This window comes from Panthera uncia (genome assembly GCF_023721935.1).
Source record: "Panthera uncia isolate 11264 chromosome C1 unlocalized genomic scaffold, Puncia_PCG_1.0 HiC_scaffold_4, whole genome shotgun sequence".
Taxonomy (NCBI): domain Eukaryota; kingdom Metazoa; phylum Chordata; class Mammalia; order Carnivora; family Felidae; genus Panthera; species Panthera uncia.
The window spans coordinates 10,551,059-10,566,976 of record NW_026057585.1 but is presented as its reverse complement, the minus strand read 5'-3'; the positions used below and the strand labels follow the sequence as shown (position 1 = coordinate 10,566,976).

Genomic DNA, 15,918 nt, shown 5'->3' with positions numbered 1-15,918 from the left:
CAAAGGCTTGACGGAGCAAGAAAGCAGCTTAGAACGAGAGCTTTGCCATTCTGGGGTAGCCTTGGGCAAGTCGATCAACCTCTGCTAGCCTCCGGGTCAGCATCAATACAATGAAGATCTGAGCACCTCCCTCTTAGAGTTTTGTGAGAATTCGGTGCGATGAAGCAGGCAAGTGCCCGGCACACAGTGAGTGCCCGGCGGAAGACTCGCTGCCTTTATGGCGAGAGGCAGCGGGTGGAAGGGCGGCCCGCGGACTGCGTGTCTGGAAGGGAAGCTGGGTGGCTCCCACGCAAGGCGGCTCCGGGCGACGGGCAGCCCCGCCCCCGGTCCGAAAGCTGAATCGCTGGCGCCCCCTGGCGTTTCAGTCGCTGTGATTCTCGGGGCAAAGGCAGGGTCTACGGTCAGAAAGGGACCGCCTGGGAGACGCTGCGGGAACAGGGATACGTCCCCTCCCGGTGCTGGCGCTCAGCCGCCTCTCTGGGGGGACGTGCGCGGCACACAGCAGCAGTCCCCCTTGCGGGGCACGCGTGGAAGCCCGAAGTAGTAAAATGGGAGAGAATAATGGAAGCCACCCTGCACGACGGTTGTGAGCCTTAAATGAGCAAATCCAAGACTTCACACACTAGTCGGAGCAGAAGAAAACCCTCAGCAAGAGATAGCTGTTAGGATTATGTAAATCCTAGAACAGTGACTGGCACATAATAGGTGCTGCATAACTATTTGTTAAACAGGGGTCAGGATGACTCTATCAACATTTACTTATTCATCCATTCATCCATTTAATTACGCTTCCAAAATGTTTACTCCTCCTATACGGTCGATGCTATAAAAAACAAGTCCTTAATAAGGAGCCCAGTAAGTAAGCAAGAGCCGGCGATCGATGGAAGGAAAACAAAGACGTTTCATTCATTCAGACATCCTGCTAGGTACCACACTCGGATAGGCACTGGGATGAAGAAACCAGTGAGTTACAGGACTTTAGGGGGGTCGAATGCTGGCGAGAGAGACAAACGTAAAGTAACGTGTTATGTGGACTATGATAAAAACAGGAAGAATTTAGACTCTCGTTGGTGAGCCACTGGGAGCCTGAATTGAGGCATCATGAGCAGAAGTAGATTGACCATGGAGCTAATGGTTTAAGCTTCAAGGACCATCGCTGGCATGGCACCTTTCCAACCCTGAAGGGCACAAGGAATGTGTTCGTATGGTCATACGTTTTTATAAAATTTGCAAAAGTAAGATATCTTCACTGCAATCGGTTAAGACTGCTGTCTCTCTTCATTCTGACTTCTCCTATATCATACTTTCCCCTATACTGGGTAACCTTGGAATGGTGGCCACAAGCATTTTTGGAATTCAGCTAAAGGGGACTATTTTTGAGTGAAATACATTTATGTGGTTTGCAATCGCTTGCATGTATGGTTGAGTTTTTGCCATCCCAGTGTCGGAACGACTTCCAGAAATGCTCCCGTTAGTCACCATGCTGCCTTGCTTTGCATAACGACATGAAGAAGTAGCACCAAAGGTTGTATTGCTATTGACATATTCTATAGCACCTGGCACTAAAAGTAAAGTGAGAAGTGGGGTGGAAACAAGGTTTTAAATGAATGGAGCTAGAAGCTGGTCTCTAGAAATTCATCCAGTTATTCTGTGTGTAAAATCATAATGGGTAATTAATTTCTCATCAATCTCTAGTCAAAAGAAAAGTTTTCTCTTGCCAGGGAAATATTTAATAATGCAATGCACACAATTATAAATGCACCATAAATATGAAGATGTAATCAAAGAGTATGGAGTCAAAAGATATGTTTGGGTGTTTTTAAATGTTAAAGAGTCCTGCTTCTTTTTGTTTTAAGTTTATTTATTTATTTATTTATTTAGTAATCTCTGTACCCAATGTGGGGCTCAAACTCATGACCCCAAGATCAAGAGTCACATGATATTCTGACTGAGCCAGCCAGGTGGGTGCTCTAAAAGTTCTGCTTCTGACCAAGATGGAAAAATGGGGAGTGGATTTAGTCTCTAACCTAAACCAACTAAACACTGAGCAAAACATATTGAACAACACTTTTCAAGACACTGGACTTTAGGCAAAAAAGGACTGAAACAGGAAACAAAGTGAATCCTATGATTGTCCCAGCAGTGAGGGGTAATCAAGGCATGGCCGGGCAATCTCCCTCAGTTGAGGTAAAGCTGGGAGTTGGGAGGGAAGAGTATTGGAGATAAGAAAGCTATAATGACAGACATCTCCAGAGATCTTCAGAGCTGGCCCCCACCCAGAATCTTCAACTGAATACTAATCAGCACATGCATGTGAGGAAACCACCCCAAAGGAGAAGATAGAACAGTACTCAGAGCTCACATGACACTAGTAGTTTCTGTCCTCCGCAGCCAGACTGACAAAGCTCATAATTCACAGAACATTGAATAGAGTGCCCAGAAGGTTTTTGTCTCTATGTGGGCCATAATTAACCCTAGACTTAAGTGCTGCTCTGCTCCCATCTAAAAAAAAAACAAAAACAAAAACAAAAACTTTAATAGCCAGGACTCCAGTGCAGCACATATACTAAAAGCAAGACTCAAAAGAATCAGACTATTTCCCTGGGGCCTGGGTCGCTCAGTTGGTGTCCGACTCTCGATTTTTGGCTCAGATCATGATCTCGGGGTTCATGAGTTGGAACCCTACATCGGGCTCTGTGCTGGCAGTGCACAGCCCGCTTTAGATTCTCTCTCTCTCCCTCTCTCTGCCCCTCCCCCTCCTGGTGCACTTGTGCACGTGCACTCTAACACTCTCTCTCTCAAAATAAATAAATAAACTTAAAAAAAAATTGCATCCCAGAACAAAGCTTAAGAATTTGTATAGAAAATCAGGAGTGCCTAAGTGGCTCAGTTAAGCAGCCAACTCTTGACTTTGGCTCATGTCATGATCTCACAGTTTGTGAGTTTGAGCCCCACATCAGTGCTCTGCACTGACAGTGCAGAGCCTGCTTCGTATTCTCATTTTCTCCCTCTCTCTCTTCCCCTCCCCCCCAAAATAAATAAATACATTTCAAAAAAAAAAAAAAAGAATTTGTATAGAAAAATAAAAATTTGTATACCCAAAAGTTAAAATTTGCAATGTGTAGCATCCAGTAAAAAATTGAGAGGCATGCAAAGCAGCAGAAAAATATGGCCCATAATTAGTAGAAAAATCAATCAACTGAAAATTAGCCAAAAATGACACAATACTAGAATTATTAGACAATTATATTAAAACAACTATGTTAGCTGCATTAAGTTTGTTAAAGATATTAAAGATATAGAAAAGATCCAAATCAAGCTTCTAGAAATTAAAGCCACACTATCTGAGATGGAAAAAAAAGTTGGATGGTATTAATAGCAGATTATACATTATAGCAGAAGCAATTGGTAAACTTGAAAAAATTAGCAATAAAAATCATCCATAGTGAAACATAAAAACAAGTTTTTTAACAATGAACAGAATACCATTTAAGACAAATTCAAGTACCTAATAGAAGTTTAATTAGAGTTCCTGAAGGAAAAAGAGCATAAAGTTTACTCTCAGTGAAAATAATTTTTTTGGAATGTGGCTATTGTAATTATCCATCAGATTCAATGTCTGATGCCACTGGTTGTGTATAATCATGTCCCAGCATTTGGTTTTGAAAAAAATAAATTCAGAATTTTTGAGTGGAAAAAAAAAGATTCAGAAAAAACATCTGACAAAATTCAACATCCATTTCAGGTAAAAACTCAATAAACCAGGAATAGAAAGGAATTTCCTAAACCTGATAATGGACATCAAGAAGAAACCTACACCTTACATCAAATTTAATTATGAAAGACTAATGCTTTCCCCTAAGATTAGGAATAAGGCAATAATACTCATGTTCTATAATGTTCTATTCAAACATTACATTGGAGGTACTAGCCAGTGCAGTAAAACAAGAAAAAGAAACAAAAGCTATCCAGATTGGAAAGGGAGATGTAAAACTGGCTTTATTTGCAGACATAATTTTCTAAGTATAAAATCTAATGGATTCTATTTTTTTATTCACTTTTTTTTTATTTTAAGTAATCTCTATGTGTAACATGGGGCTCGAACTCACAACCCCAAGACCAAGAATCACATGCTCTACCAACTGAGGCAGCTAGGCACTCCTAATGGATTCTATTTTTTAAAAAAAGAAAAAGAGGGGCACCTTGGGGGCTCAATTGGTTGGGCATCCAAGTCTTGATTTGGGCTCAGGTCATGATCCCAGAGTCATGGGATCAAGCCCCACATGGGGCTCTGTCCTGAGCATTGAGCCTGCTTAGGATTCTCTCTCTCTCTCTCTCTCTCTCTCTCTCCCTCTTGCCTGCTCACATTGTCTCTCTTTCTAGAAAAAAAAAATACTAGAACTAATAAGTGAGTTTAGCAAGGTTGCAGAACAGAAGATATTCTTTATACTAGTAATGGGAATAGAAGTTAATAATCAATACCACTTATAATAGCATCAAAATTTTAAAATACTTAAAGATAAATTCAACAAAATATGTGCAAGACTTGTATTCTGAGAACTACAAAACATTGCTGAATCTGAAGAAGACTTAAATAAATGGAGAGATATAGTATATTCATGGATCAGAAGACAATATTGCTAAGATGTTAATTCTCCCCAAATTGCTCAGTCGATTCACAATGCAATCCCAATCAAAATCTCAACAGCCTTCTTTTGTAGAAATAGATAATTCTAACTTTTTTTAAATGTGAAGAGCTTTATAGTCAAAATAACTTTGAACAATAAGAGCAAAATTGGAGAATGTCACTACTTGATTTTGAAACTTCTTATAAAGCTGCAGTAATTCAGATAGTGTGGTACTGGAATGAAATAAACAAATCAATGGAGCAGAAAATAAAGTCTAGAAATAGACCCTCAAATATGTAATCAGGTGATTTTTTTTTGTACAAAGATGTAAAAGCAATTCAGTGAAGTAAGGACAGTCTTTTCAACAAATGGTGCTGGAAAATTGGATATCTGTATGCAAAAACCAAACTTTGATCCATACTTCACACCATATACAAAAATTAGCTCGATATACTGAACACCTAAATGTAAAGCCTAAAACTATAAATTGTCTAGAAGAAAACACAAGAGAGGGGCACTTGGGTGGCTCAGTCAGTTAAGCATCCGACTCTTGATTTTGGCTCAGGTCATGATCTCACAGGTTTGTGGGATTGAGCCCCACGTCAGGTTCCCTGCTGACAGCATGGAGCCTGCTCCCATGCTGCTTCCCTCTCCCTGTCTCTCTGCCCCTCCCCTGCTCATGTGCATGCATGTATACTCTCTCTCAAAATAAACTTTAACAAGGGGCGCCTGGGTGGCTCAGTCGGTTAAGCGTCCAACTTCAGCTCAGGTCACGATCTCACGGTCCGTGAGTTCAAGCTCCGCGTCGGGCTCTAGGCTGATGGCTCAGAGCCTGGAGCCTGCTTTCGGTTCTGTGTCTCCCTCTCTCTCTGCCCCTCCCCTGTTCATGCTCTGTCTCTCTCTGTCTCAAAAATAAATAAACGTTAAAAAAATTAAAAAAAAAAAACTTAAAAAAAAAAGTAGAAGAAAACATAAGAGAAATTCTTTATGCCCTTGGGTTAGGCTAAGATTTCTTAATTTTTTTTAATTAGTTAATTTATTTATTTTAAGAGAGAGCCCGAGAATGAGGGAGGGGCAGAGGGAGAGGGAGAGAGAGAGAATCCCAACAGGGATTAATGTGGGGCTCAAACTCATGAACCTTGAGATCATGACCTGAGTGGAAATCAAGAGTCTGAGCCACCCAGGCGCCCCAAGATTTCTTAATGTGATGCCAAAATCACTACCCATACAGAACAAATTGTTCCATACAGAACAATTAAAAGCTTCTGCTTTTTGAATGACATTTTTAAGAGAATGGAAGAGGGGCACCTGGGTGGCTCAGTTGGTTAAGCGTCCAACTTCAGCTCAGGTCATGATCTCATGGTTCATGGGTTTGAGCCCCGCATTGGCTCTGTGCTGACAGCTCAGAGCCTGGAGCCTTCTTCCAATTCTGTGTCTCCCTCTTTCTCTGCCCCTCTCCCATTCATGCTCTCAAGCATAAATAAATAAACGTTAAAAAATAAATAAAACGTTAAAAATAAATAAACGTTAAAAAAATAATTCTTTCTCTCAAAAATAAATAAACGTTAAAAAAAAGAGAGAGAGAGACTGGAACAATAAGTCATTGACTAGGAAAATATGTTTTCAAGTCTACATGTCTAATAAAGGACTTATATCCAAAATCTATAAAGAATTCTCAAAACCCAGTAGTAAGAAAACACAACCCAATAAAAGTGTGGAAAATATTTGACTAGATACTTCAAAAAAGGAGATATACAAGAGGCTAATAAATAAATGAAAAAATCTGCACACTTATTTTTTTTAAGTTTATTTATTTATTTTGAGAGAGACAGAGACAATGCGAGTGGAGGAGGGGCAAAGAGCTAAGGAGACAGAGAATCACAAGCAGGTTCTGCACTGTGAGCACAAAGCCCAGTGCGGGGCTCAAACTCACAAAACCAGTAGTCATTAGGGAGATGCAAATGACAACCACAGTGAGGTCCCCTACACACCTATTAGAATGGCTAAAATTAAAGTGAGTCTCCACTGGGCAACTGGAACCGCTCATAGGAATATAAATAGTACAACTACTTTGGAAAATAGTTTGGTAGTTTCTTTAAGACTTGAACTTACATGTGCCTGTCATATGATTCAGCCATCCACTCCTACATATTTACACAAAAGAAATGAAAGTATATGCCTGTACAGAGATGGTAAACTAATGTTCATGGCAATTTTATGTGTAGTAACCAAAAACTACAAATTACCCAAATATCTATCAAGTGAATGAAGAAACTGTGGTATATCCCAAAAATGAACTACTTCTCAGCAATTACAAAGAATGAAGAATCAATAAATGCAACAACAGGGATGAATTTCAAAATAATTATGTTGAACAAAAGAAGACAGGTAATAAAAGGGGGGTGGGGTAGAGACAGAGAGAGGAACGAAGTGGAAATAAGGTCCTGAGAGGCAGAGAAGGCAGAGCTTGTGAGGAAGTATGGGGCTTGCTTCAGTGGTGTAATAAACTATAGGAAGGTCAATCAAGGCAGATATGGAATGAAAATAGGCCATAAAACCTGGCAATTAGGAGGCATTTTGTGATGATACTGGGAACAATTCCAAATATACTTTAGGGTCCCGAAACCAGATTGTAGCAGATTAAGAAATAAACAGGAGTTACAAAAAATAAGATAGAAAATGTACAGAGTTCTTCTTAATGGAGAGTGTAGACTGTGTTTTCATGAATTTTGGAGGTGAAGGAAGGACAAGGAGAATTAGCTTTGAAAGAAAGTTTTAAAAAATAGAGTTTACTGGGCCACCCGGGTGGCTCAGTCGGTTAAGCATCTGACTTCGGCTCAGGTCATGATCTCACATTTGTGAGTTTGAGCCCCGCATCGGGCTCTGTGCTGACAGCTCAGAGCCTGGAGCCTGCTTTGGATTCTGTGTCTCTCTCTCTCTCTGCCCCTTCCCCACTCACACTCTGTCTCTCTCTCTCTCTCAACAATAAATAAACATTAAAAAAAAATTTTTTTAATAGATTTTACTTATAGACCAGGAGTACTTGGATAAGGGATAGAGACAGGTTGACTCATGATACGGAATAAAGTAAAAGATCTTGAACCATTACATTCCAATCTAGATGGAATAAAAAACTGAAGTATAACATTAAACTATAATGCTATCTGAAGAAAATGTAAGAAAATACTTTCATGATCCTTGGATAATGAAGACTGCTCAAGTAAAACCCAAGATAAATAATAATAATAATAATAATAACATAAAATAAAAATAAAAATAAATAAATAAATAAAAATTTAAAAAGGGGCTCCTGGGTGGCTCAGACAGTTGAGCATCTGACTTCAGCTCAGGTCATGATCTCGAGTCTGTTGAGTTCCAGCAGTGCATTGAGCTCTGTGCTGACAGCTCAGAGCCTGGAGCCTGCTTCGGATTCTGTGTCTCTCTCTCTCTCTCTGCCCTTTCCCCACTCACAATCAGTCTTTCTCTCTCTCGAAAAATAAATAAACATTAAAAATTAAAAAAAAAAAGTAAAACCCAAGAAGTACAAAACTATGAGGTAAAAAATGATAGGTCTGACTACATCAGAATTAAGGATTTCTGTTTGAGAAAGAACACAATAGATAAAATTAGCAGACAGTTGCACTCAAAGGAGATAAATGCAACATCTAAAACTGTCATGGAGATATTAAAATATACAAAAAGCTTCTGCAAATCAATAAGAAGACGGCTGGAAGCCAAATACAAAAATGGACAAATGGGAAATTCACAGAAAAGAAACCCCAATTACGTACACAGTCACATTCACTGATAAGATGTATGCCCATTAAAACTATAATGAGATGCAACTTTATGAAGTAACTAATATCAAGCAGATGAAAAATATCACCTGTTGTCAAGAACAAAAGAAAATGGGAATTCTCATTCACCACTGGGAGAGTGTAAGTTGTATAAGCTACAATGTACAGCTGTAGTGAAATTAAGCATCCTGAAACCCAGCAATCCTAGATAGATCTGCACACTTGTTTTTTTTTAAGTTTATTTATTTATTTTGAGAGAGACAGAGACAATGCGAGTGGAGGAGAGGCAAAGAGCTAAGGAGACAGAGAATCACAAGCAGGTTCTGCACTGTGAGCACAAAGCCCAGTGCGGGGCTCAAACTCACAAAACCATGAGATCATGACCTGAGCCAAAACCAAGAATCGGATGCTTACCCGACTGAGCCACCCAGGATCCCCTAAATCTGCACACTTAAAAGTCATGTATGAAGATGTTTTAGAAGGCCGTCATTGTGATAGCATGGGCTCAAGGTACTTAGATGTTCATCACTGGGAGAATGGCTAAGTAAAATATGATGACTATTCATTATGGAATATAATGCAATGCTTAAAAGCAATGAACTACATATGTCTATACAGCAACATGAATGATTTTTTTTAACATAATAGGATAGAAATAAATAAAAACCAAAGAGGTCTAAGATTAGCTGTTCTCAGTAATTCACTTGCTTCACAGTAACAGGATTATACATCCCACTTATTGGATGAAACTTGCAGTGCTGATGTTCCCAACAGGAATACTTCTTCATCTCATTGTTAGGATTGGCTATGACTTGACAGATGCCAAGTCCAAGCTGAAGTTTTAAGAAGCATCACAATTTCTTCCAATTCTTTTGCCTTTTTCTTTTGCAAGAGAATAGCATGTCCATCAAAAGGGTTCGTTCTTTCAGCCCAATCCTAGAGTGAGAATATGGAGGTGGAGAACTTCAATCTCCAACCTACAATTACTAACATGTAATGTGAGCAAGAAATAAATGTTGTCATAAGCCACTGAGATTTTTAAGATTGTTTGTTACGTCTCCTAACTGACTAATACAAGGTCTTTATTGTGTTACAATCTACAAAAATTAAAAACAAGGAACACATACACAAACAACACATAAGGATACTCATATGTGCAAGGGCATATTCCAATCACACTAGAGTGGATGCCTATAAAACAGGGGAAGGGAACAGGAGTGGGGAATGGGATAAACAAACAAAAAAGAACCTTTACACAGTTTGATGATGGTATTATGATGTATTAAGAACTGAGGGGTAGTATCAACCCAACTCTGTGCATCTGAGGCCCAAGAGACAATAAGAGGCTCTGGAGCTGGGAGTAACTGTTGGAGGAAGGTCCCAGGGGGGTTGGGAGAGAAGGGAATCTAGAATGCAAGTAGAGAAAATCAGCCTTGGGATCACCAGCTTATTCTGAGAGAGATGCTGGAAAGAAGGCTTTCTAAGGGATTCTGTTCTCAAGGTACCTGTAGCAAAGGTGTTCTGCCAAGTGTGAGTGAGGAAGGGGGGTTCAAGAGAGAAATAAGAGAATAATAAATTCCTTTGTTCTCAAAGAATTTATATTCTAGTGAAAAGACAATATTGACATTCTCCAGTCCTGATATGTTCATTTCCCCATTTTTGTATATTCAATCCTACCCATTTCTTAAGGCCAAGGTCAAAATCTACCTCTTTCAGAAAGACCTTCTGATCTCTAATACCCCTCCCCTAAATAAATCTAGAAATCACTCTTCCATATGCTGAATATCCATAGCACACATGTTAAGTTGCATTTGTTTTTCTTCCTCCCAGTAGACTGAAGGATCCTTAAGACCAGTATTATCTGGCGGGTAAACTGCCTTACACACAAAGGGTATTCAAAAACTGTCTGTAGAGTAAGTGTAAATAGTAGTTAAAAATGTCAGACAGCAAATTATATAAGTGATAAATCAATGAGCCAAATAACCAATGTGACAGAATTTCAGAAGAGGCCAAAACATTTTGAGCAGATCAAGAAAGGCTACATGGAGGGGCACCTGGGTGGCTCAGTCGGTTGGGTGTCCGACTTCGGCTCAGGTCATGGTCTCACGGTTTGTGAGTTTGAGCCCCGTGTCAGGCTCTGTGCTGACAGCTCAGAGCCTGGAGGCTGCTTCAGATTCTGTGCCTCCCTCTCTCTGACCCTCCCCTGCTTGTGCTCTCTCTCTCTCTCTCTCTCTGTCTCTCTCTCTCTGTCTCTCTCAAAAACAAATAACCATTTAAAAAAACCTTCAAAAAAAAATAAAGGAAATGCTACATGGAGCAAGGCCTTGAAAGATGAATAAGATTCTGCTAACTAGGTAAACACAGGAAGAGTATTCCAGGCTAAGGGAAAAGTGTAAGCAAGGGTGAAGAGTTAGGAAGATATAGGAAGATATTTAAGTTAGACTCCTAACTCACATAGCATACCAAAAATAAATTCCATATTATTAGAGATTTAAGTGAAAGAACATAAGAGTATTGGGAAAAAAATTAGGAGATTAGTTTCATAATTATAGGAGTAGACAATACCTTCCTGTGTAAGATAGTAACCTTGAAGTCACAACATAGTTTTATGACAAGTCACCATGAGCAAAATTGAGAGAAAAAGAAAAGAGTAGGGGAGAAATTTGCAACATATATGACAAAGATTTGTATTCCATAACATGTAAAGAAACTTTTATAAATCAATATGAAAAGGAACTCAAGACTTCTGGTTTCTGGTCTGGCATGTAAGAAGCTTGGAAGCTGTCGCTTGGTCCTAACAAGTAAAAAGTTGAACACATGGAAAAATCCACAAATCTTAAATCCATCAGAAAAGTGAGGTCACAGGGCAGACCAGTGCCCATGAAATTGGAGAGGCAGGTGAATACAGATAATCAGATAATACAGATAATACAGATAATCAGACCTCCACAGGAAACAGTGCCAGGGAAACCTAAATAGGTAAGCTTAGACTATAATTGACAAATTGCTAGAGGTTGTCAGTATGACAAGTCTGAGACTTAAAAACTCCAGGAGAATCCAGTGATAGGGGAACCCTCCCCCACCCACCCCCCACACTTTTGTGAATTTTACCTTCAGGAGCTTGACCTGATTCTCAGAGTGAATATTAGAGAAAGATCTCCTCCAGTTTCCAGCAGGGAGAATGAGAAAGTAATCACTTTGTTTTTTTTATTTTTATTTTTATTTTTATTTTTTAAACGTTTTTTTTTTTTTTAATTTATTTTTGGGACAGAGAGAGACAGAGCATGAACGGGGGAGGGGCAGAGAGAGAGGGAGACACAGAATCGGAAACAGGCTCCAGGCTCCGAGCCATCAGCCCAGAGCCTGACGCGGGGCTCGAACTCACGGACCGCGAGATCGTGACCTGGCTGAAGTCGGACGCTTAACCGACTGCGCCACCCAGGCGCCCCAAGAAGTTCTTCTTAAGCCACCTGGGTGGCTCAGTTGGTTAAGCGTCCAACTTTGGCTCAGGTCATGATCTCATGATTCGTGGATTCAAGCCCCACGTCGGGCTCTGTGCTGACAGCTCATAGCCCACTTCAGATCCTCTGTCCACCCCTCTTTCTGGCCCTCCCTGCTCTCTCTCTATATATATATATAAAATAAAATAAACTTTAAAAATTTTAAAAATAAATAAAAGAAGTTCTTCTAAAAGAAATTCTTCAGAAAAGGGAAATGATATGAGTCAGAAACTCAGATCTACATAAAGAAGAGTATCAGAAAAGAAATAGGTGAAAGTCAAAAATTTTTATTTTTCTTATACTTAATTGTTCTAACAAAAGTTTGTTCAAAATAATAGCATTAATGTATTTGAGTATGTCTGCTTAAGTACATACATATGCTTATGTACGCTTAAATATAAGTGAAATGAATGACACAATGATGCAAAGGACAGGAGGGAAGAATGAGGATGATTGTGTTATTAAAAGATACTCATATTACCTGTGCAGCCAAATTATGTTATTTGCAAGTGGGCCTGGATTAGTTGTAAGTGTATACTGCAAACTCTAGGGCAACCATAAAAAAAGTATAATTGATATGCTAAGAAAGGACAGAGAATGGAATCATATAAAATGTTCAATTAAAACCACAAAAGGCAAGGGGTGCCTGGGTGGCTCAGTTGGTTGAGTGTCCGACTCTTGATTTCGGCTCAGGTCGTGATCTCATGGTTCGTGAGTTTGAGCCCCACATCGGGCTCCACACTGACAGCACGAGCCTCTCTGGGATTCTCTCTCTCCCTCTCTCTCTGCCCCTCCTCCGCTCTCTCCGTATCTCAAAATAAATAAACTTAAAAAAATATTTTTAAATAAATAAATAAAAATAAAACCACAAAAGGCATAAAAAGAGCAGAAGACAAAAATAAGAACAAAGAACAAGGCAACAAATAGAATACAGAAGCAAATATCCAATTATATCAATAGTCACTTTAAATGTCAGTGGTCTAAATATACCAATTAAAAGACAAAGATTGCCAGAGTGGATAAAAAAAGAAGACCATCTGTATGTTGTCTACATGAAATCCATTTTAATTATAAAGACATAGATGAAAAGTAAATGGATAAAGGGTGTACCTGGGTGGCTCAGTCGGTTAAGCATCCGCCCTTGGCCCAGGTCATGATCTCACGGTTCATGGGTTCCCGCATCAGGCTATGTGCTGACAGCTTGGTGTCTGGAGCCTGCTTCGGATTCTGTGTGTGTCTCTCTCTCTCTGCCCTTCACCTGCTCGTGCTCTGTCTCTCTCTATCCTAAAAACAAATAAACATTAAAAAAAAAAAAGTAAATGGATAAAGAAAGCTATATCATGCTGACACTAATTTTAAAAAGCAGAAGTTGCTACATTGATTTCAAACAGAGCAGACATCAAAGTAAGAAAAATTACCAGGGATAAAGAGAGGTATTACATAATAATAAAGGAGCCAACTTTCCAAGAAGACTTAGAAATCCTTAATATGTGTGTGCCTAACAACACGGCATCAAACTACATCAGAAAAAATTGATAGAACTGCAAAGAGAAATAGATCTCAAATCACAGTTGGACATTTCAACACCAGGCTATCAGAAATAGACTGATACAGCAAGCAGAAAATCAGTATGGACATAGTTTAATTCAACAGCAATATCAATCAATTGGTTATAATTGACATCTATTGACCACTTCATCCAACAACAGCAGAATATACATTCTTCTCAAGTTCACATGGAACATTCACCAAGACAGACTACATTCTTGGGCCATAAAACACACATCAAAAAAAATTTTTAGGGGCACCTGGGTGGCTCAGTCGGTTAAGAATCCAACTCTTGATCTTGGCTCAGGTCATGATCTTACGGTTCGTGAAATCGAACTGCACATGGGCTCTACACTGACAGTGCAGAGCCTGCTTGGGATTCTCTCTCTCCTCTCTCTCTCTGCCCCTCACCAATCCCTCTCTTTCTCTCAAAATAAATAAATAAACTTTAAAAAAATTTATTTATTTTTGAGAGAGAGAGAGAGAGAGCGTGGGCAAGGAAGGGGCAGAGAGTGAGACACAGAATCTGAAGCAGGCTCCAGGCTCTGCACTGTCAGCACAGAGCCCAACACGGGGCCTGAACTCATGACTACAAGATTGTGACATGAGCTAGGTCGGACACTTAACCAACTGAGCCACCCAGGTGCCCAAAATAAATTTTTTAAATATAAATCATGCCCAAAGCAGTTTTTTTTTCTAGATATGTCTCCTGAGGCAAGGGAAACAAAATCAAAAATAAACTATTTGGACTACATCAAAATAAAAAGCTGCATAGTAAAGGAAACAATCAACAAAACTAAAAGGCAACCTACTTAATGGGAGAAGATATTTGCAAATGATATATCCAATAAAGGGTTAGTATCGAAAATACACAAAGAACTTATAAAACTCAGTTCCTAAAAAATGAATGATCCAATTAAAAATGGACAGAAGATATAAATAGACATTTCTCCAAATAAGACATCCAGATGGCCAATAGACATATAAAAAGATGTTCATCAGGGAAATGTAAGTTGAAGCCAAAATATCATCTCACACCTGTTAGAATGGCTCTTATCAAAAAGACAAGAGATAGCAAGTGTTGGCAAGGACTCGGAGAAATAGGAACCCTCGTGCACTGTTGGTGGGAATGCAAACAGGTGCAACCACTGTAGAAAACAGTGGCGGTTCCTCAAAAAGTTAAAAATAGGACTACTCTATGACCCAGCAATCACACTACAGGGTATTTACCCAAAGAATACAAAAACACTAATTCAAAGAGATACCTGCACCCCTATGTTTATAAGCAATTTTATTTACAATGGCCAAGATACGGAAGCAGCCCAAGTGTCCAGTGATTGGTGAATGGATAAAGAAGATGTGGTATATATACAATGGAATATTATTCAGCCATAAAAAGGAATGAAATCTTGCCATTTGCAATGATGTGGAAAGAACTAGAGAGTATAAGGCTAGCCAAATCTGTCAGTCAGAGAAAGACAAATACCATATGATTTCAATCATATGTAGAATTTAGGAAACAAAACAAATTAACATAGGGTTACAAAGAAAGAAAGAAAGAAAGAAAGAAAGAAAGAAAGAAAGAAAGAAAGAAAAAAGAGGCAAACCAAGAAACAGACTCTTAACTATACAGAACAAACTATGGTTACTGGTGGGGAGGTGGGGGGGGGAGAATGCGTTAAATAGATGATGGATATTAAGGAGGGCACTAGTGATGAGCACTGGGTGTTGTATATAAGTGATGAATCACTAAGCGCTACACCTGAAACTAATATTATACTGTATATTAACAGACTGGAATTTAAATAAAAACTTGAAAAAAAAATTTAAAAATAAACCTAAGTGTAGATGCAAAACAAAAACAAAAACAAACAATAGAAAAAGCACAACCCTATGCCCACAAATCCAATAGCCTGGATGAAATGGACCAACTCCTTAAAAGATACAATCTGCCAAATTTACATTCAAAAAATAGATGTTCTGAATAGCCTATATCTATTAAAGAAATTTAGTCAATGATTAATAACCATCCAACATAGTAAATACCAGGCTTTGATGGGTTCACTGGTGAATTATACCAAACACTTCAGGACAAAATTATATCAGCTCTCTATAATCTCTTCCAGAAGAAAGAAACAGAGGGAATACTTCCTAAATCATTCTATGAGGCCAGTATTACCCTAATACCAAAACCAGAGAAAGACAGTACAAGAAAACTACAGACCATTATCTATCACAAACATGGATGCAAAAAACCATAATGAAACTTTATCAAATCAACAATGTAGAAAAAGAATTACACACCATGACCAAGTGGGATTTATCCCAAGTATGTAAGGTTGGTTTAACATTGATAAATCAATGAGTATAATATATCACATCAACAAGCTAAAGAAGAACGATCACATGATCATATTGATAGATGCAGAAAAAACAGTTGTCAAA

The 15,918-nt window shown here is 38.9% G+C and overlaps 1 protein-coding gene across 2 annotated transcripts in view; it reads right to left on the bottom strand.

The window, feature by feature from the left end:
• The window catches only part of ST7L (suppression of tumorigenicity 7 like), a 137,541-nt gene that overhangs the window by 21,125 nt on the left and 100,498 nt on the right, over positions 1-15,918 (bottom strand). The window contains exon 15 of one of the 2 annotated variants that reach the window (XR_007454643.1): positions 13,036-13,209. Coding sequence is in view for 1 of the 2 variants with exons in the window: in XM_049616543.1 (XP_049472500.1) it covers positions 13,180-13,209 (30 nt within the window). In the remaining variant the exon portion in view is untranslated. Of the gene's footprint in view, positions 1-12,969; positions 13,210-15,918 lie in introns of those variants that run through there. The other variant, XM_049616543.1, reaches the window with a different exon arrangement.